This window comes from Astyanax mexicanus, chromosome 20 (genome assembly GCF_023375975.1).
Source record: "Astyanax mexicanus isolate ESR-SI-001 chromosome 20, AstMex3_surface, whole genome shotgun sequence".
NCBI lineage: Eukaryota > Metazoa > Chordata > Actinopteri > Characiformes > Acestrorhamphidae > Astyanax > Astyanax mexicanus.
The window spans coordinates 30,114,746-30,135,814 of record NC_064427.1 but is presented as its reverse complement, the minus strand read 5'-3'; the positions used below and the strand labels follow the sequence as shown (position 1 = coordinate 30,135,814).

The 21,069-nt window shown below is 39.1% G+C and overlaps 1 protein-coding gene across 1 annotated transcript in view; it reads left to right on the top strand.

Annotated features, from left to right (window-relative positions):
* Nucleotides 1-21,069, top strand: part of gbe1a (glucan (1,4-alpha-), branching enzyme 1a) — a 209,579-nt gene that overhangs the window by 52,624 nt on the left and 135,886 nt on the right. The window contains exon 7 of the mRNA XM_022680724.2: nucleotides 1,612-1,821. Within this exon, the coding sequence (XP_022536445.2) occupies nucleotides 1,612-1,821 (210 nt within the window). The remainder of the gene's footprint in view (nucleotides 1-1,611; nucleotides 1,822-21,069) is intronic.

Sequence of the window (21,069 nt, the reverse complement as noted above, 5' to 3'; positions counted from 1 at the left end):
CTCCAGTTCTCCAGTTAAGTCTAATTAAGCAATAATACACTCGAGGTTCGTGCTATAACGTGTCATATTGGCACTGCTATGCATCACATATGACACATTATAGCACAAACTTTGAGTGTATTATTGCGATTATACCACAGTTCCATTATCACTATTTTTTAAAAGATTTTGAGTTAAATAGTTATAAATAGTTATATAAATAAATAGTTATAAATAGTTATAAAATAAACACTCTGCCAGTTAAAATGGAAATCTAAGTCAGTGTACTTTAATAAACAGAAGTGCTTTACTCACCCTAATAAATGTTTTTTAGGACAGAAATCTGTGTAGATTTAAAGTCCAGTGCTCCAATGTTTTTTTTTTTTTATAAAAAAATTTCCTCCGGGCCCCCCCCCCCCCCCCCAGTGGCGAGACCTGCAGAATGACAAGGGTCTACCTTACATTTAGCTTAAAATACCCTATATTAACTGTAAAATACACACACTTAAGCTTAATTTAATTTAATAATTAAAACTCCTAACCTGGTATTGTTGGCTGATAATGTGTGAAATAATGCGTATTTTCTAATCGCTGGGCTTATATTTAAGTATTTGTGTGGTTCGCGTCTTTGTCTTCACCGCCTGTTGGAGACATCCAGCGCCTCCCAGTGGTGTTTACTGATATCGCATCTGGTTGGTAAGGGCTGCATCGTTGCTTGGTTACCTGTATGTGGCGGAGTAATACTGTACATGGAGAGCTTCGGTTACAGCGCATTATCGGCTCATATTGTCACTCATAAAACACCACTCAGCCAATTAAATTGCAGGGTTGGAACAAACTGCGGTATAATATACTTTTTTTATTAATATCCTGTTAACTAATGAATGATATTTTGAGGTTTACACTTCAGAAATATAGGAATATTTTTGGTAGAGGAACATGCAGAACTAAGTACATGCAGGTCTTTAGAACCGTAAACACTGTACTTTCTGTAATAATTTACTACTTTAGGTACTTTTATGCATAATTTCTGGAACTGTCCAGAATGAATAACATTCTGGAATAAGGCAATTAGAATTCTTTCTTCATGAAATGACACAAATTTCCCAATTAGCCCGTCTCTGCATCTTTTTTGTGATAGTTCTACTTTACCTATGGCAAAAAGAGTACAGAAAGTCTGGTTGGCTGGCCTGACGGCCGCTAAAAAAGATGATTTTTCAGCGCTAGCTTCCGCCCCATTTGCTTTCTGTTACACACTGGTTCTGGTTGCATTCCTTTTTAGATATTCTTTACTTAGAATTATCTTCTGCTAGAGTCAATAGAGCAATAGAGCAGATATAGTGAGGATATGGCTAAATGTAATTAAAGATGTGTAAAGAATTCACTTTCACATTGTTTCATGTATATATTGTGGTGAATGTGTGGTGGTTGGGTGGGAAGAGTAGATGTTTAGGGTTAGATGTGGGTGGGGTGGGATGGGATTTGGAAAGAATTAAGAAAACGTTGTCAGTTTTGAGTTACACTCTGTTTGTTACATTCTGTTGTCTACAAAACGTTCAATAAAAACTTGATTACAAAAAAAAAAAAAGAGCCGTAAGCACTAAAAACTCTCGCTCCTCATGTCTTTTGCAGTCGTTTTGGAACCCCGGATGATTTGAAGGCTCTGGTGGACCGGGCTCACTCTCTTGGTATCATTGTCCTGCTGGACATGGTGCACAGCCACGCCTCCAGCAACACAGAGGATGGACTGAACTACTTTGACGGGACAGACTCCTGCTTCTTCCACGCTGGACCCAGAGGAGAACACTCCCACTGGGGCAGCCGACTCTTCAACTACAGCAGGTAAGAGACAAAGAGCCAAAAGACAAATACACTCTGTGAAGGGTGCCTCCTGATGCTCATTGCTATCTTACACCCTGTCAACAGTCTATTTTCCTGTTGTTAAAATAGCGTTGGAGTTTTTGGCGGCGAGAAATGCAGGTGCGCCACTGGCTAATTAAAAACCCTGACAACAGTCAACAATCAGCCGTGCAATCATGACTGGATCACCGTGCGCACTGCGCACCCCACACACAATTACCACAGATAAATAAACACCTCACCCAGAGCCTTCAGCAATCAACTGTAAATGAAAATATACTTTAAAGAAGTCCACAGTAACTAAGAGTTATTATTAGTTCGTTTTTTTTATTTATTTCTGATATTTACACAGATTTATATTTATGTTCAGTACATAGACTTAATAACCGTAGCTTAATATAGCAGATATAGACATTCTTCTGTTTGAGACAGCATGACAGATGCTCATTCTCACTTATTGTCTCTCACATCCTGCAGTTTTAGAAAAAAATAAATGAAAAGGAAAAAGCATTTTGATTGAACATGAATGTATATTATTTTGACTTTGCTATTGTTTAATTGAAATTTGCTTTCATATTTTTTAGATTTAAAAAAACATCAAAGCATATTGCCACCGTGCTCTCGCATCTCGCGCTGTCTGTAAGTTCTTCAAATAAAAAAAAAGTGTAAACACACAGATCTACAGGGGTTGGACAATGAAACTGAAACACCTGTTATTTTAGTGTGGGAGGTTTCCTGGCTAAATTAGACCAGCCTGGTGGCAAATCTTCATTAATTGCACATTACAGCAGTAAGAGCAGAGTGTGAAGGTTCAGTTAGCAGGGTAAGAGCACAGTTCTGCTCAAAATATTGCAATGCACTCAACATTATGGGCGACATACCAGAGTTCAAAAGAGGACAAATTGTTGTTGCACGTCTTGCTCATCTGGCGCATTTGTGACCAAGACAGCAAGTCTTTGTGATGTATCAAGAGTCACGGTATCCAGGGTAATGTCAGCATACGATCAAGAAGGACCAACCACATCCAACAGGATTAACTGTGGACGCTGTAAGAGGAAGCTGTCTGAAAGGGATGTTCAGGTGCTAACTCGGATTGTATCCAAAAAACATAAAACCACGTCTGCTTAAATCACGGCAGAATTCAATGAGCACCTCAACTCTCCTGTTTCCACCAGAACAGTCCGTCACCACAATCAATTATTGTGCTCTAAAACCAGGTGTTTCAGTGTCATTGTCCAACCCCTGTATAAAGCTATACGTTAGTGTTCGTTTCTTATCACAAGGTATATTTTTTATTAAAATATAAATTATAGAGTACGATGCAATTGGTTTATTTTTTTACGCCCTCATGATACCAAAGATAGAGGACACGCCCCTAGATCAATCTGTGCAAAGTGCACTGTGCAAATGACCATTGCGCTATAGATAGCTAAAATAGGGCCTAAAGACTGACAGAAGCTATGGACAGGCGTGGGCTTAGTCTACCTAAATGTGCTTCTTCCCACTGGCCCAATTAAAAATTTAAGAAAAGTACTTCTGATTGGGTGGGCAGTCTTAAAGTCCAAAAGGAAGGCCAACATGCACTGAACATCAACTTTTAAAACATCCTTACCAATGGAAATCTGTTGGGCAAGTCTGGGTTTGGTGGTTGCCGGGAGAACGGTACTTGTCTCTTTATACTGTGCCAAGTATAAAGTTTGGTGGAGGGGGGATTATGTTTGTTTTCATGTTGTTTTAAGGGCTTTGTCTGTTAGTTTGGTGAGGAATAATCTGACTGGTCCTACACTGTAAACCTGGATAAGTTGAATTTACTTGAAAATGGAGGAAACCAGTTGCCTTAAAGTTAAGTAATAGGTAATAAAAAACTTAAATTAGCATAACTTGGAACATCAAGTTATTACAACTAAAGGGGAAGTTGATTTTTTTTTATTTGTTATAGTGTAAGACCAGATAAGTTGAGTTTACTTAACTTTTTTAAGGCAGCTGGTTTGCACGATTTTTTAAAGTAATGGGGAATTAGCATCAATTAAAACATCAAGTTATTACAGCTAAAGGGGAAGTTGATTTATTTCTAAGGTAGCCCAGGGGGAATCACTACACACTGGTGGTGAGTGTTAGTCAGAAACTGTTGGACACACCCAGTATGCAAACAGATTGTGACAGAAGCCAATGGAACAGAAGCTGTTAATGGCAACAGATTAAACTCAGGTATTATAAGTTGGTTCAACTGAAAGATCTCAGTTTGAATGTTTATTGTGCCCACAAATGTTCAACTAACTCAAAATAGTTATAGAGTACTGTTTAGAAATATCCAATTTTATGTAAAACAGACTTAAATCACATTTAAGTTTATCTTCTGATTGGGCAATCTTAAAAGTTGCTTTCTGCCCACTCAAAAGGAAGGCAAATATGCACTGAACAACCTTTTTTTAAAACATCCTTACCAACGGAAATCTGTTGGACAAGTCTGGGTTTGGTGGTTGCCGGGAGAACGGTACTTGTCTCTTTATACTGTGCCAAGTATAAAGTTTGGTGGAGGGGGGATGATCATGATTGTTCTTATGTTGTTTTAAGGGCTTTGTCTGTTAGTTTGGTGCAGAATAACCTGACTGGTCCCATAAACACACTCCTAAACTTTGTGGAAAGCTTTACCGTAAGAGTTGAAGCTGCTGTAGCTGCAAAAAAGGGTGGACCAAAATCATGTTAAACCCTATGGATTAAGAATGTGATGAACAGATGAGTGAATACAGAATACAGAGACCACACAAGGCTGCGATGTACAACAGCCCAAGAGTCCCTCAGCAAGCATTTGCATTTGTAAAAAGTTCATGTAAAAGGAAAAGGAGTAATGCAGGAAAGGAAAGTTTATTATTTTTTACCTTTACATTTCTGCAGGTAAAGCAAGTAAATGGCTGAGTTGGCCGATTCCTGTCATGTAAAGAACTTGCGGAATTTGACTTGAATGCAGGGGCTTTTGCTTGTTCAAGGCCGAAGCTCATGAAATAGAGATGGCTGCGTATATGTGAACTGTTACCTGGAAACCTCTTGCACTGTATATATCTTGTACGAACGCTCTGCGTTAGTATGCCGAGGGAGTGCACTGTATGCTTTTCGGTCAGATCTCTGGTGCCGTCTGACCTTGTGTTCTGTCAGATTTTCCATCTCCTTCAAAGCCGTAGTCAGAAAGAGTTGAATCATGACTGGTCGGAGCAGATTTAGCACTTTAGCATCTCGTTCACTGGAGGAGCCAGAGGAGGTTCGGAAGGTTCAGATTAGTGGATAAAGTATTGTATGTGTTTACGGTATGGAGTTTGTGCCGCATGATTAATCCGGACAGCTCTGACCTTCCTGTAAATCTTGGTTTAACTGATAATGCTTTTGTTAAGACACTGATTTAGGTTGGATTTGATGAATAGAAGTTCAAGCTGGCTGGAGAGAAAGATGGTCTGGTTTGTTTGGCACTAAACTCTAAAACTCTAGATGTGTCAAGTCTAAAGGTAAGATAGCTTGCTTGTCTTAAAACAGTTTTTAGTTAAAACAGTTTTAGTTGGCTTTTACACCTTTTTTAAAAACACTTTTACACCTTCTTTTAAAACACTTTTTTTGGGTTCGGACTTTTAGACAGAGAAAGAGCCACAAACCACCACCAGGTCCAGAGTTCAGATCGACCAAAAGAGGTCTATTCACGTCTACTTAACCATGGTCCGGGTCATCTGCAGTGTACAAATACTTTTTTATATTTTCTGGGAAAAAGAATTATATCATTAAATTGTTACTTTTGTTTAAAAACGTGAAACTCATACATTATATATGTGTTACACACAGAGTAATCTATTATAAGCCTTCATTTATTTTATTGTTGATGATTATAAAACCCAGAAATTAGTGTTTCAGAAAATTTGTTTCAGAAAATTTGAATGTTATATAAGACCAATTGGTACTTTTGGCAATGTGGGCAGTGTGCCAAGTCCTGGTGGAAAATGAAATCTGCATCTCCATCAAAGTTATCAGCAGAGGGAAGTTTTTTTTTTTTTTTTTTGTAATTTTCTGAGACTGATATTGAGTTTTCATTAGCTGTAACTATAATCATCAACAATAAAAGAAATAAACGCTTAAATATATCTGTGTGTAATATATAATCTATATAATATGTGTTTCACATTTTGAACTGAATTACAGAAATAAAGAAACTTTTCAATGATATAATTTTTTTTGAGATGCCTGTATCTACCTGTATGTATTTGTAAAAATATTATTTACCACACATCAAATCTGCTGGAAAAGCTCAGAAATTTACCTTGAAAGTGCCTGAGAAGTGCTTGAATTTAAATTAGGAACAAGTGAATGAGCCCTGTATCAGTATTGTTGCCATTACACTTGTTTACCACCAACCACATCACCCTCACACCCCAGAAAAGAAAAAAAAAAACAGAACAGCAAAAAAAAAGCAAAACTCAGCATGTAGTCATGTCTCAAGCAATTGTGTACAATTATGTACATACCCTGCACTGTGAATATTAACATGTCGTGGTCAATATAACCATGCAAACATATGATTTTTTGTGTGGTATTAGTTTAAGCAGACTGTGTTTGTGTCTGTTGTTGTGACTTAGATGAAGATCAGAACACTTTGGTCATTTAATGACCAATTTAGAAATGAAGAATTTAGAAATCCAAGTAATCCCAAAAGGTTCACATACTTTTTCTTGCAACTGAATATGCAGTAGACTCCCGCAACTTCCGTGACTCTTGGGACGCCTGCAACCCAAATTTAGAAAAATTACACAGAATCGCTTTTATCCTGTATAAATTGGCTAGTTGAAATCTTTACAAATCACATAAAAGAAGCTACTCTAGTAAAACTAATATATCTCTTACAGTGCATATGACCTATAACAATGCAACAGTTCCTATCCTTCCAGCAAGAACTGGGAATAAGGAAAAAAAACATACCACTGGCTCCTCCATACACATCTACAGACAGGCTGTGTCTTTTATGGCCTCACAACCCATAACGCCACAACTCCATCTACTGCCATCACACCGCCGCCCCCTGCTGCCTTGGCCGCTAATGGGATTTCACATTGTTGATGTTTGAATCTGGAGGGTCATGCTTCAGCCACTGAAATGATAGTGCTGTCTAGCAGTTACCACTGTGAATGAACATTGATTTTAGCCATATCTTTCTTATTGATTTGAACCGTATACCTTTCCTCCGCTCGCCCTCTCCTATTTATCTTCCTGCCTCTCCCGCGGCTCGTCTGGCCTGATAATTCAGTGTCGTGAAATTACGTACTGCTTCAAAGCGAGCATTAAAAAAACAGCCGCCATCATTCATGCCTAACACAAGCTGTCAGTTAAGACTGTGCTTTAAACACTCTTCCTGTTAGCGCTAGCACAACATTAGCATCGTCCTCAGTAAGCATTTTACATTCAGATTCGGGACTAAGTTTGAGGAGATTGCGGAGGAGATTGGAGGATGTGTGAGGAAAAAATAAATCTCATCATTGTACATTGTGATTCATGTCACATATCTCCATTTTATTCTTTTCATTATTTCATATGCATTAGGTGTGTGACATGGAACGTTCACTGCTGAAGGGGGCTTATGATATATAAGTGCATGATTTAATCTGCATAAATTAGAATTACATTAATACTGCACATTTTACAATGGGAGCAAAAATCATCATGCAGTCTTTAAAGGGACCATACCATTCCAGGAGCAATACCTTTGCCAAAAGTCAAAGTATATAAATTGATCACTTATTGATCATTTGAGAGTGGAGTTGAACACTGGCCAATGCGTGCTTCCATATGAATGGGACATTTCATTTACAGAAAGTTGGAAAGTGCTGGTGTTTAACATTTCTCGACCCACAGTGTCACACGCATACCAAGAATACTTCATAGAAGGCATTATCATCCACAGTGGACAGCACAGTGGGGGGTAATGATTGTGAACGACAGCGTCTGGCTAGAAATGTCCACATGGACAAAGAAGCAAAGCAAAAAATTTCATCCACAAACCCCACAGTTCAGTGCAGCATTCTTTAGACTCATTCGGACCTGCTAAAAGTGATGGATCAAGATACTATGACTGTTCCTGTCTTATGACTGGCATGTGCATGCTAGTGCATATTAGTGTTAAAATTTAAAGTAAGCTTAGAACCCCAGAATTTTGTCCATGGGTGAGCACTAGCTGCTGTTAGCAGTATAGCTAGCTGCTGTTAGCAGTGCTACCCAGCCCTGGTTAGCAGCATAGCCAGCTGTGATTAGCAGTGCTAGCCAGTCCTGGTTAGCAGTGCTAGCCAGCCCCAGTTGAGGACTGCGCTAGCAAGACTCAGTTAAAGTGAGCGCTACATTACATTACATTACATTACATTACATTTGGCAGACGCTTTTGTCCAAAGCGACTTACAATAGACAAGTACAAAAGTAATAGAAGTTAAAGGTAAAACATTTTTAGATAGGGCTTAAAGGAGGTCGAAGGGAAATAAGGGGAAGTGAAGGAGCGGAAGAAGGAAATGAGGTTAGAAGTAGTTAGTGTGTTAGAGGTGTTAGGAGAGTAAGTGCTCTTTGAAGAGCTCTGTCTTCAGGAGTTAAAGATTAAAGATAGAAAGAGATTCTCCTGATCTGGTAGTGGAAGGTAGTTTGTTCCACCATTGGGGAACTCACACAGCTTTGTGTGAATGTTTGTTTGGTAATGCGAGGCGACGTTCATTGGAGGAGCGCAGCGGCCGGGAGGTAGCGTAAGCCTTCAGGAGTGAGTGCAGGTAGGAAGGAGCTGTTCTGTCATCACCTTGTAGGCGATTGTAAGAGCTTTGAATTTGATGCGAGCATCAACTGGTAGCCAATGGAGCTCAATGAGCGGTGGGGCGACGTGCCCGTTTTGGCTGGTTGAAGATCAGACGTGCTGCTGCATTCTGGATCATTTGGAGTGGTTTTACTACACAGGCCGGGAGGCCAGTTAGCAGTAGCATTGCAGTAGTCGAGTCGTGAGATGACGACTGCTTGTACCAGGAGTTGGGTGGCCTGTTGCGTCAGAAACGGTCAAATTTTTCTGATGTTATAAAGCGCGAAGCTGCAGGATCGAGCAACTGAGGCCACATGGTGCTACCTGCGGATAGCAGTAATAACGAGCCCTGTTTAGTAGCATAGCCAGCTGTAGTTAGCAGTGCTAACCAGCTCCGGTCAGCAGTGCTATCCATCCCTGGTTAGCAGCATAGCCAGCTCCAGTTAGCAGTGTTAGCCAGTCCCAGTTAGCAGCACTACCAAGCCGCAGGTAGCAGCATATCCAGCTGCGGTGGGTACCTGATGGGTAGAATTCATACATAAGGCGCACTAAATTATGAGGTGCAAGACGATTATAAGACGATTTTTGGGAAAATGAAAGGATTTTAAATGTGCCTTAAAGACTGAAAAATACGGTATTTGAAAGATAATTTATGATGTATGTATTATGTAGGCAGGTAGCTAACATAAACATTACCCATATATTTTGTTGCTAGCCTGCTTACCTGCTGCTAAATTTCATAATTTGTTCAAGACACATAGGCCTAATTTATCCACTATAAATTATTACTTACTGCTCACTTTCTTTTTTGGCTTCCTAATGGATATCTTTATGAATGCTAAAGTTTCATATTGTGCCGGCTGCAGGAATGATGAACCTGGCTGGCTGGCTACTGTCAGCAACTAATGAGAGGAGCCTCCTTGAGGGGGATTCTGATAACAATAACAGTGTTATTATTGTACTTTCTCCTGCATCAACCTTCACAGAATTTAAAGAGGCGCTCACACAGTTCCTCACAGCATTCAATTCATAACTAATTGTTTTCTTTGGGGCCCAGGCCAGCTCGGGTTCCTAAGTAATTGATTTGCTTGCTTGCACTGAATGTGTAACAATACAAGCCATACACAAGGCAAACAGATTGTTTTGATTCCTCGCTGACTGTAAAAGGCACAGTAACCAAAAGTAACAGGGCATAAGTATTTGGAAAATGGTCACATTTAAAATGAACAATGACTGTGTTTGGTGAGCAAGCCCACCCACACAAAACGTCTAAAACAGGCCTGTAAAAACAGGTGTAGTATATTGGGGCTTTTAAATGTCAATACTTTCTGTTCGGAAACGAGGTTTTGCTATTGAAAACCTTGCCTCGGCTTCAAAATTGCCCTATTTCCTCACCTGCTTTTCAGCATACTTGTTGTGAGACCATGAAAGCTCGGCACAACAATGGCAGAGCCAATCAGGCCCAGGCACAGTGTGAGCGTGTGAACGGTTAAATTAGGTAGGAAATGCGGATCAGCTAAATGAGGATCCTTGGTCGTTGAAAAAAAAAACAATAGGACAATAGGCCATTCTCTTTCAAAGCGTTCTTAATGATTAATTAATTTATATATCCTGTAGCATTTGTTAATCTGTGTTTTCCGTATTTGGGTTTTGAAGGCTTTGTTCTGGTTGTTTTTCTCGCCCGTGTTTGTCCACAGCAATTATTTTCTGATACTCGGGAGGGGGGGGGGGGGTGGGGGGACTGGCGGAGTGGCAGTAATGTATCGATTCCTCTTTTAAGTCTTTCATCTGTGGCCTGCTGCTGTTGTTGGCGTCTGTATGTTGCAAATGAGCGAGCCTCATTTGCGGCTTGGCCTACCTTCTCTCTCTCTCTCTCTCTCTCTCTCTCTCTTTTTAGCTTTCTCTTTCTCTCTTTCTCTGACTGTCTGTCCAGCTCTCTCTCACTTAAGTGCCCTACAATTACAATTGAAGTTTCTCAGGCCAAAGCTAAAGTTTATGTGTGTATTCACTGTGGACTTTTCAATTGAGGGATCCATCCGCCTTAACCATCCCCATGGATTGAATCCAGCACATCAAAAAAAAAAAAAAATCTCACCAGCTGACCTCAGTCTCATCCCCAGTTAAATTTAGCTGTCCCAGACTCGCCTCACTGTTGTTGGCTCTAGATAATGGCCTTGACGTGCCGCTAAGTGAAGCGCAGCCTTACATAATGCGTCTGCAAAAAGCCAGTGGCTATCTCGCTGTCTCTCTGTGCTCTAATGAGGACAGGCCTATGAAGAACTTCAATCTCTGTGCATCTCAGACTCAATGGAGGGGGTAAGACTTTTCTGGGACTCAAACTAATGATCTGCTGTCTCTGGATGATGATCAGGCAGCTGTATAGTTTTGTGTGACTCTGCACCTAGAAAAAAGAAGATGGAGAAAGATAGTCTTCCTACCCAATCACCAGCACGTTTTACTGTAGATTCAAATAGTAGAGACACAACAGTCCTGCATGATCTTAATGAGTGTAAACTAAAGCTATGTTCAGACTGCCAGATCAAATCCAGATTCTCACCATATCTAGATTGGATCCAGATTGACTTTTGATATTATGGACAACCAAAAACCACATGAAAAGTTTAAAACAACAACAAAAACAGATCCAAACCGCATTTGGAGGGGGATTAAAATACTGTTAATTTCTGGATTTTTTATTTGTCAAGATGTGTCTCACTCTGTTTGGAATGCTGTCACTTCTTAACAGGACAATGCTCGTCCACATCAAAAGCTGCTACCTCAAAAGCTAACGCAAGTGGTCATGCTTTCACCACTCCACCCAATCAAAACCATCTGCAGGAACTTCTTACATATACAGCTCTGGAACAATAATAAGAGACCACTTAAAAATTCTGAGTTTCTTTGATGTTACCAAATTAAAAACCTCTGGAACATAATCAAGATGAAGATGGATGATCACAAGCCATCAAAACAAACTGAACTGCTTGAATTGTTGCACCAGGAGTGGCAAAAAGTTATCCAAAAGCATTGTGTAAGACTGGTGGAGGAGAACATGCCAAGATACATGGAAACAACTGTGATTAAAAACAGGGTTGTTCCACCAAATATTGATTTCTAAACTCTTAAAACTTTATGAAAATGAATTTCTTTTTTTTGCATTGTTTGAGGTCTGAAAGCTCTGCATATTGTTTGTTATTGCAGCCATTTCTCATTCTCTGCAAATAAATGCTCTAAATGACAATATTTTTATTTGGAATTTGGGAGAAATGTTGTCTGTAGTTTATAGAATAAAACAACAATGTTCATTTTACTCAAACATAAACCTATAAATAGCACAATCAGAGAAACTGATTCAGAAACTGAAATGGCTCTTAATTTTTTTACATAAAATATAATTTATACATAATATAATATATATAAAATGGATTATGAGATGGAATTAATCATTTAAAAAATAATATTGAATAAAAAAATGGCAATTCAGTATAACCAGGCCCTGGTTATACATGTTACATATCAAGAACTTCACATTAGCTCTTTCCTATTTAAGTCTGATCTTCTCTACACAGATCTGTTGATGTGTGCCTCAAACAAACCCTTAAACAAAGGAGATTTTTGAGGACCTCAAAATCAAACAAATGCAACTCACCAGTCTGAACCAGAACACAAAGTCACTATGACGTATGTGACATACAAATGGAGGACATTCAGCACCACCGTTACTTTCCCAAGGAGTGTTCATCCAATCGAAATCATTGCAAGGGTGCAGCTCATAATCATAAGTCACAAAGAGCCCCAGGCCAACATCCAGGAACCTACAGGCCTCTCCAGCGCTGAGTTATATCAGTGATCATAAGTTCACCACAAGGCACACAATGAACAGGAGCGGTGTGAATGGCAGGATAGCAAAGAAAAAACACTGCTCTCCAGAAAGAAACGGCCGACCAAGACCTGAACAATTTCAATAAATTCAAAATGAAACTTTATGATTCAAATGAAAACCATTGTTATTACATTAATAACATAAAAACACCTGCCTAAATTGAACAGTAGGTAGAATAAGGTGGAAAGCATTAAATCACAAAAATCTTCCCAAAAATATGGACAGGATATTTGAATAGACTGAATAACTGTATCTGGGTAAAGATAAGGAAATGAAGAGATAAGAATATCTCTAAAATATATTTTTTAGTTTATTTTGTGTACTCAATTTTTTTGTAACACTTAAGTAAAAATCACAAAAAATGTGATAATTATTTTCTTGCATATTTTAATTTTTTGCAGTTAAAAAATGTATTTAAGATTAAGATGTCGGCATAACAGGTATTTCCGCAGAACAGTATATATATATTTTTTTATAAAATTACAGAAAAAGTTCCTAATTTTCTTTACAAAGAAAATATTTAATTTTTATTTCACAGTTAGTAGCTACTTTTTTTTCATAATATCACAGGATACATTAAAAAAAACAGTCTAGTCTTGTCATTTTATTTATTTATTTTCAGGAAAAAAAATAATAATATAGGGACATTTATTCAAACACATGGGAAAAAAATTAAAACAAAAGTTTTTTTTACAAATACATGTACATGTCCAGTTAGTGACTATGTTTGTTGTATCACCATGGACACAAATTGCAAGCTACATATTGTAAAACTGTTTAAAACTTTTTGGGTGGATCACATCAATACACATGGATCACATTAGATCCCTTAAATCCACAAGACTCTTACACTTACCCTGATTGGTCTGGACATGAAGACTTTTCAGTTTGGGCCAAAACCAAAGTAGCATCTGTGAAAAGCATTGTGAACCACAACTCGGACCAAAGGATCGGAGGTGGTCTTCATTCTGCTGTGGGGAGCACATGTACAGGGGCGGATCTAGCCATTTTGGGGCACTAGGCAAAATATAAACAAGGGGCCCTCATTCTTGAAACGCACACATAAACCAAATATCTACGATCGGCAGTGTATCTGTATCGGCCGATTTTCAGACAAAATACGATATCGGCGATCGGCAGATATTCTTCTGATTTTAGCCGATCTGATTCAGGAGTTTAGGGTTAAGCAGTTTATCAGAGCTGTGTGTGGATGAAACTGGTGAAACTGCTCGCTTACAGGAAGCTGCAGTTCCTCATCCAGCCACTAGTCGGAGCTGCAGCAGCAGCAGCACAAGCCCCGCTGTCTTTACTCAGTCAGACCTACAGCCCAGCCACGGGCTACAGGCTCAGCTCAGGCAGCCTGGAGCGTTTTTTACAGTTTTCAGTTCATCTGTGTAGAAAATAAAGGTTTTAACCCCACTAACCGGATAATACAGCTCTCTACAGTTCATCTGTCAGCCCAGTAAACTTCTAGTAGTAAACTTCTTTAGTCCACTAAACTAAACTGCAGTGTGAAATCAAAACTAACCGGATCACCCGTGTACACAATGTAGCGTGGTGGCCTCTATTTTCAAATTAAAATGGTCACCTATCTTCGTCCACCTTTCATTCTGCTTAAAATACCCTATATTAACTGGATGTCACGTCTGGTGCTGTAGGCGCTCCTGTTTCTCCCGCATCCAGCTCTAACGGAGGTTTTCAGTTAGACAACTACACTACCCAGAACGCACCACCCGCTGACATCACACACCCGATCACGTGACACCTCACCTGCTTCCCCCAGGAAGCCCGGAGTACTGATTACCCAGAGTATTTAAGGACACTCTGGTGCCGCGTATTGCCTGGTTTTACCACTTTACAAAGCGTTATTATCTCTGTGATGTTTTTTTGTGTATGACTTTGCTCTTTCTTTCTTCAACACCGATGTCTGCCTGTACCTCTGATTGTGGATTTACTGTGTTTGACATGGACTGTTTAACGTTCCCAATTTTTGGATTATCTCTGATGCTGGCTTCCTCGTGTATGAACTCTGGACTGTCTCCCGTTTATGGTATGGTCTTGTCTACGTGGCTACTGTTTTCCGGTGCTCTACTGTTTCTGTTTACGACTACCCCTGTACAATCCAAGCCTGTAATAAACAACCTTTTTATCTGTATCTGCGAGTGTCTGTATTCCGTCCCCCATATGTCACTGGAAAATATGTATACCTAAGCTTTTAATAACCTAAATTTTAATAATAACAACTCTTAACATGATTCTGGTGGCTGATAATGTGTGTAATAATGCATTTTTTCGAATCGCTGGGCTTATTTATTTGTGTAGCTCGTGTCTTTGTCTGCTCTACATATTGGAGACATGGCGTTTCTGCACTGTGTCTATGGGATCCAGCGGCTCCCAGTGGTGTATAATGGCATCGTATTTGTCCTGAGTGGGCACGCATTCACTAATTAGGTCAGGAAAACATGGCGATACCCTTGTTTCCTTTTTTAGGGGCCCTAAATAGTGTACAGCATTAACAAATCTAAAAATATACATATATATATATATAGTCATTGCACTACGGAAATGCTCCACATAATTTTTTTATGCATAAATTTACAACAATGTTAGCGATACTAAAATAATGTTTTATGATGGAATGTTTACAATTTTCTGAACGCGATTGGCAGAAAGGGAAAGGAAACTAACTATGCAAAAGGAGGGACTGGCCGATAATAAGGGTACGGCCGATAATAGGGGACAGCATATTAACACTTTCAGGTGTGAAAATACTCTTACATCATATGGCTTATTAGTCATTAATTACATGGTAATTACTAGAAATGTAACCTGAACAAGCTTTTTTTGTAGATTATAAGAAAGAACAGTGGAAGACTGGATTCAACAGCAGCTCTTGGGTGTTTAAGGGGATGCTCTAAAAGCCACAAAATCACGAAAGAGTGCACTTCCGCACAAATAGGTCTCATATCTCCTCAAGACTTATCCCCCCATTACACACCCACTCTCTTACACACACACACACACACACACTCACGGACACACACAGACAGTCTTAGGGCATTAGAAGCTGTCTGGTGTCAGCCACCCCACTATAATTATTATTGTTTGGGCTGTAATTACATCTTTGATGCTCTTTGTCTTTAATCTCCTGACACACTCAGTGGGGATTGGGAAGATAGTATCAGTGTCTCACTGTCTAATGCAGTCCATTAGCAGCCTTGAGACATCATGCAGAGGAGCTCATAAACAAAAGCTCTGGGCTTCTGGGAACCTGAGAGAGAGAAAGAAGGAGAGAGAGAGAGAAAAAGAAAGAGAGAGAGTGTGTATAAGATGTTATGGAGTTGTTGTAATTACAGAACAGCTCGCTCACTTTTAAACCAAAGATTTGTCTCGCAGTATCAACATTCTCCTTTACGAAACAGAGCTTTCAAAATGTTTGTCCAGATAAGAGACTTTTTTTTTTTTTCCTCTGTTCTATATGAAAAAAAAAAGTCTCTCCGCAAGACTCCAAACTTCAAAAGAAAACACCTAGGGCCAAAGCGCTCTGAATAAAACATGGAGGAAAACACGGCGTGTCTCCAACAACAGTTAAATTGCGTGCGATTGATCATTTGAGCTCATGCCCAACGCGTGCATTGTGGAGCTTCTTGGTGTCTGGATGCGCATGTCTGCAGCGGGCACTGATAGAAATAGACCTCATTATGTTTGTTAAAGTAAATGAATGGCTGCAGTCGTGCAGGTTGTCGCTTGTCGTCAGATTGATTGGGCTCCAGAAGAACGCCACGGGCTGCAGTCGCTCGAATTTTAATTGCTATTATCTAATGAGGGCTTCATTGTTCACTTCTTTCCTCATCCTTTCCTCGGTGTCTGCCACAACAAGTCAAGAGCCACTTGACACAGTGTGATCTGAGCTTCGGCACCCGTGCAGCTATTTTTCTTGCTATGTTTTTTGCTGCTGGAATGAGAACTAATTAAGAGACACAATTAATACCTTGCAAATTAGGTTTTATAATAATAGAGACCATAGTGTTGTAAGATCACCTTCAAATGGGAAAGTAGGTCAACAAATCAGTTTAGCAATATTTTGGTTACTCTTTTGTATTTATCCCTGTTTGTTTTGTTTCTATCTGGTCTGATGCACACCAAAGATTTCTTCAGCTCTGTTCACATTACCAGGCTGAAGTGACTCAAATCAGATTTTTTTGCTCAATGTGTGTCAGATCTGATTTTTTCATGGCTGTGTGAACGTTCCAAATCTGATTTTTTTCAAATCAGATTGGAGTCACTTTTATATGCGGTGTTAAAACAGACACGTGTCCGATCTGTGGAAATGCGACATTTCTCTCTGGTACCCACACATCTCTTGGTGCAGCTGTAGCTGCAAAAACAGCAAAAGCAAACCGCCTGGCCTTTTTTCACCTCCTCGACAAGTGCATTAGTCAACATTCAAGAAACACCTACAAATGAGGATGTAGGTACACGCAACAGTTCTGCAATGTTTTGGTTACTCTTTTAAACTGCCTCCAACATTAATAACAGCTCTAAAATCTATTTTTTAAAAGAAGTATTGTCAAATTCCATATAGTGTAATGGTTTTTGCTGTTTACAGTTCACGCTTTTGTGTTGTGCCGTAACCTATGAAACCTTTAAACCCTCAGAATTCAGCTCCAACACCTGCTCATTCATTGTTTCGTCTATCTATTCACAGTATTTTGATACAACGAGCTAGACAAGCTCTGTGTGCATTTGTACATCTGTGACAGCAATTGATGCAACTTTAAGTAGTTAAATGCATTTATTAGAAGGGATGTCCATAAAAATTTTGGACGTACTGGGTATCTGCATTTAATTAAACCATCTACAAATAATTATTATTTTTTTTTTGCTATGCAAATTCACTTTGATTTAGTGGGATTTTTGATTTCTCTCTGCAACCATTGAGTCTGCTCTCTCTACAGTTCCCTTAAGGCTTACATCACTACCAAATTCTGATCACCGATCATTGTCACCAGAGTGCTGATTCCACACACCTGTTTGTTTGTTTTTAACTTTGTGTATTTATCCCTTTTTGTTTTGAATCTTTCTTTGCAAAGTATTGCCAACTTGGTCTGATCCAAATGTTTAATTCCTTCCTTTTCAATAAACTTAATATCTGCTGTGTTACATCCGCAAGCATCTGCACACAATTTGACACTTAGCTACTTATAATCACATAGTAAAATAGTGACAACCACTCCTGATGAGATCTTTTACTTTTATTGCAGGCATTCAAGACGTTTTTTTTTTAACCAAGACAACATTTCTTACAGTGTGGATGATTAAAATCCTGCAAAAAGGCCACGCTTACTGGATTTTTAAAGATGACTTATCAAACCCTTTTGAAAATATTTTACACAACATAGCAAAACAAATGTTTGCTCCTGTAGATAAACAGACCTATTCCCCTCTTCCATGCTAAATGTGTAATATTTAACGTTCAGAAAAGATACCCAGGCAATATCAAACTCTGATCACCGATCATTGTCACCAGAGTGCTGATTCCACACTCCTGTTTGTTTTTTAAACTTTGTGTATTCATCCCTGTTTGTTTTGTTTCTTTCTTTGCAAAGTATTGCCAACTTTTTTTTCAACCACATTTAATTTGATTGCACCTGATAAGACATTTTACTTTAATTGCAGGCATTCAACATGTTGTTGTTGTTTTTTACCAAGACAACATTTCTTACAGTATGGATGATTAAAATCCTGCGAAGAGGCCATGTTTACTGGATTTTTAATGATGACTTATCAAACCCTTTTCAAAATATTTTACACAACATAGTAAAACATAAAAAAAAATGTTTGTTTGCTCCTGAAGACAAACGGACCTATTCCACTCTTCCACGCTAAACGTGTAAAATGTAACGTTCAGAAAAGGAAACCCAGTCGAATCCTACAGCCTGTAAAACTTTCCACTGTTTTCCTGGAACTACTTTCCCCCAAACTGTAGTGCTTGTTGTTTCTGAAATATAATACAAGGTTATTAAGAATCTGCAGAGCTCAACCCACTAGACTTGCCATTGCCATCCAAAATAACACACTTAACTGGTTTTAATTGAGTCCCAAAGGGCCTGTTCTCGTCTGTGAAGTGAGGGCTGCTTTGGAAGGCAGAGTAGAGGAGGGTTTTAAGGGAGGGAGGGGGGCGCTATGAGTTGGGGGGGTTGTTGAGACAGCAAGCCTATTAGATCAGTCAAAGGGATGGCATTTTTTTTTCTTTTTAGTTTTTCCTTGTCTTCTAACAAAATGGACATCAAAGCAGCACTTCGATAAGTTAGAGGAGTTCAGCTGGAATTGCTGAGCAGTTTGTAAAGAGAGCGAAAGAGCGAGACGGAGAGAGAGAGAGAGAGAGAGAGAGAGAGAGAGAGAGAGAAAGAGTGAGAGAGAGAGAGAAACTTTGTGAATGCATTAGCCTTAACCAGAAAGCCAAATTACAGGGTGAAAGCGCTGCACTCATGCACCGTGTTTTTTAAATGCATTTAAGTGAATTAGTCATATTTAGATGCATATGAATATGAATGCGCCTTTATGTTTGAGAGAAAAAGCTTTTTAATAGTCTGCTTTAATCTTTGCCACTGTGTCGACGCCAAGGTCACGGGAGGGTATATTTTTCTCTGTGCAATTAGATTTTCCACAGTCATAGAATTTTGACATCAAATGCAGCATCTCGATGCCAGATCTTCAAACAAATTAATAACACATAATTAAAAACAAGTGAACTGGAATCAGTGCAATGCAACTCATGCATAGTTTGTTTTATAGAGAGTTTGTAGAGCGAGAGAGAGAGAGACAGAGAGACAGAGAGACTCAAAAATGTGCAGAAATTTGTTTTTTTTTTAGCTTGTTCTGTCTACTGCACTAAAAACAAGTTTCCAAACTATGTTATAGACCTCATAAAAGTGCAGGCTGGTATCTGGTTGAATAGTGAACTTGTCACTGAACATGGCATCTGTTTACAGATAAAATCCTGCTATTCAACAAAATAGACCATTAGCTTGCTGGTTATGCTGGGTTTATGCTATTGTGGAGAACCTCCGATGAAGTCCCGAAACCCTGATCTGCTTGCAGCATCACCAGCAAGCTGATTGGCTCATAGATTCTATTTTTGATCCCATTTTCTCCATAATATCCATAACAAAGCCGATTACCCAACCTACATATTAGAACTCCCCCTATCACTAGTGATGCCCTAACACCAGGACATTGAAGACTAGCACACGCCTCCTCCGATACATGTGAAGTCAGTCACTGTCTTTTTTCCAACTGCTGCATCACAGCGCACTCGGAGGAAAGCGCAGCAACTTGGTTCTGATACATCAGCTCACAGATGCCTTGTGCTGATTGACATCACCCTAGGAGTGATGTGGGGAAAGAGCGCCATCTACCCACCCAGTGAGAGCAAGGCCAATTCTGCTCTCTCAGGGCTTCGGTAGCTGATCATAGTGGCAGCGCTTAGCCCACTGGACCAATCGGAGCACCTTAGTTCCAGTCACATTTCAACCAGCAACTGGTCTTCTTATTTAAAATATCTCTCCCTAAACATAGTGGTACCATGACGAACCCATATAGCGCTTTAACACCATTTGAACCGTGGTGCTTCTCAGCGAACTAGCCCACATTTCCAACAGTTTTAGAGAATCCGTCAAAACGTCACATCATACGCCATCAATAGAGGGCGCTGCATCTAAATTTCTTTAGTTTCCGCTGCAACCAAATGTTCCTGGTTCAAGGAAACCTACTTTTCTTGGTGGAAACGCTGAGAATGGTTCAAAATTAGGTTTGGGAACCAGAACGGTGCCTGTTCCACATTGGTGGAAAAGTACTAATATTCGATTAAGTCAAATTACAACTGCAGTCTACGAAAATTGAAGACTAACCCATTTTACTTTGGTTTTGCAGCCTCTTAAAATCTTCAAATGTCAAAAGAAACGTCTAAAGAATAAACAGCGAATTCAGTGAAAGATGTTGATTTAATTTTCTGCACTGATTACTTTACAAACACTTTTACAAAGGTTAAGTCGTGTTACAACTGCAATTTACTGGGACTAATTGAATAAAGTTTCATTTTAATTTGGTTTTGTAGCTTCTGCAGACTGTTTTTTTATGTAGGTAGATAGCCAGATAGCCAGTGTTATCTGGCGGCCCTTACGTCAAGTTCTAAACTCACCCTTAGAACAAATACTGGAAATCTAAGCTTACTGCCAATAAACAGAAGTGCTTTACTCACTTAAATAAATCGGTCTCAGGAGAGAAATTTGTGTAGATTAACATCCAGTGCTCGTTTGCCTTTAAAAGACTTTAAAATGTTTTTTTTTTTTACTTAGGTGTAGCTTATTGTGCCTTTTAATCCGGTGCGCCTTATATATGAAAATAGACCAGAAAACATACGTTCTTTGACAGTACGCCTTATAATACGGTGCACCTTATAGACTGACAAATACAAGTTAAATAGAGGATAAATGCAGATTTTAAAAGAAAGTTTGGTTACGTTTTTTTTTTTTTTTTTTTACTTTTG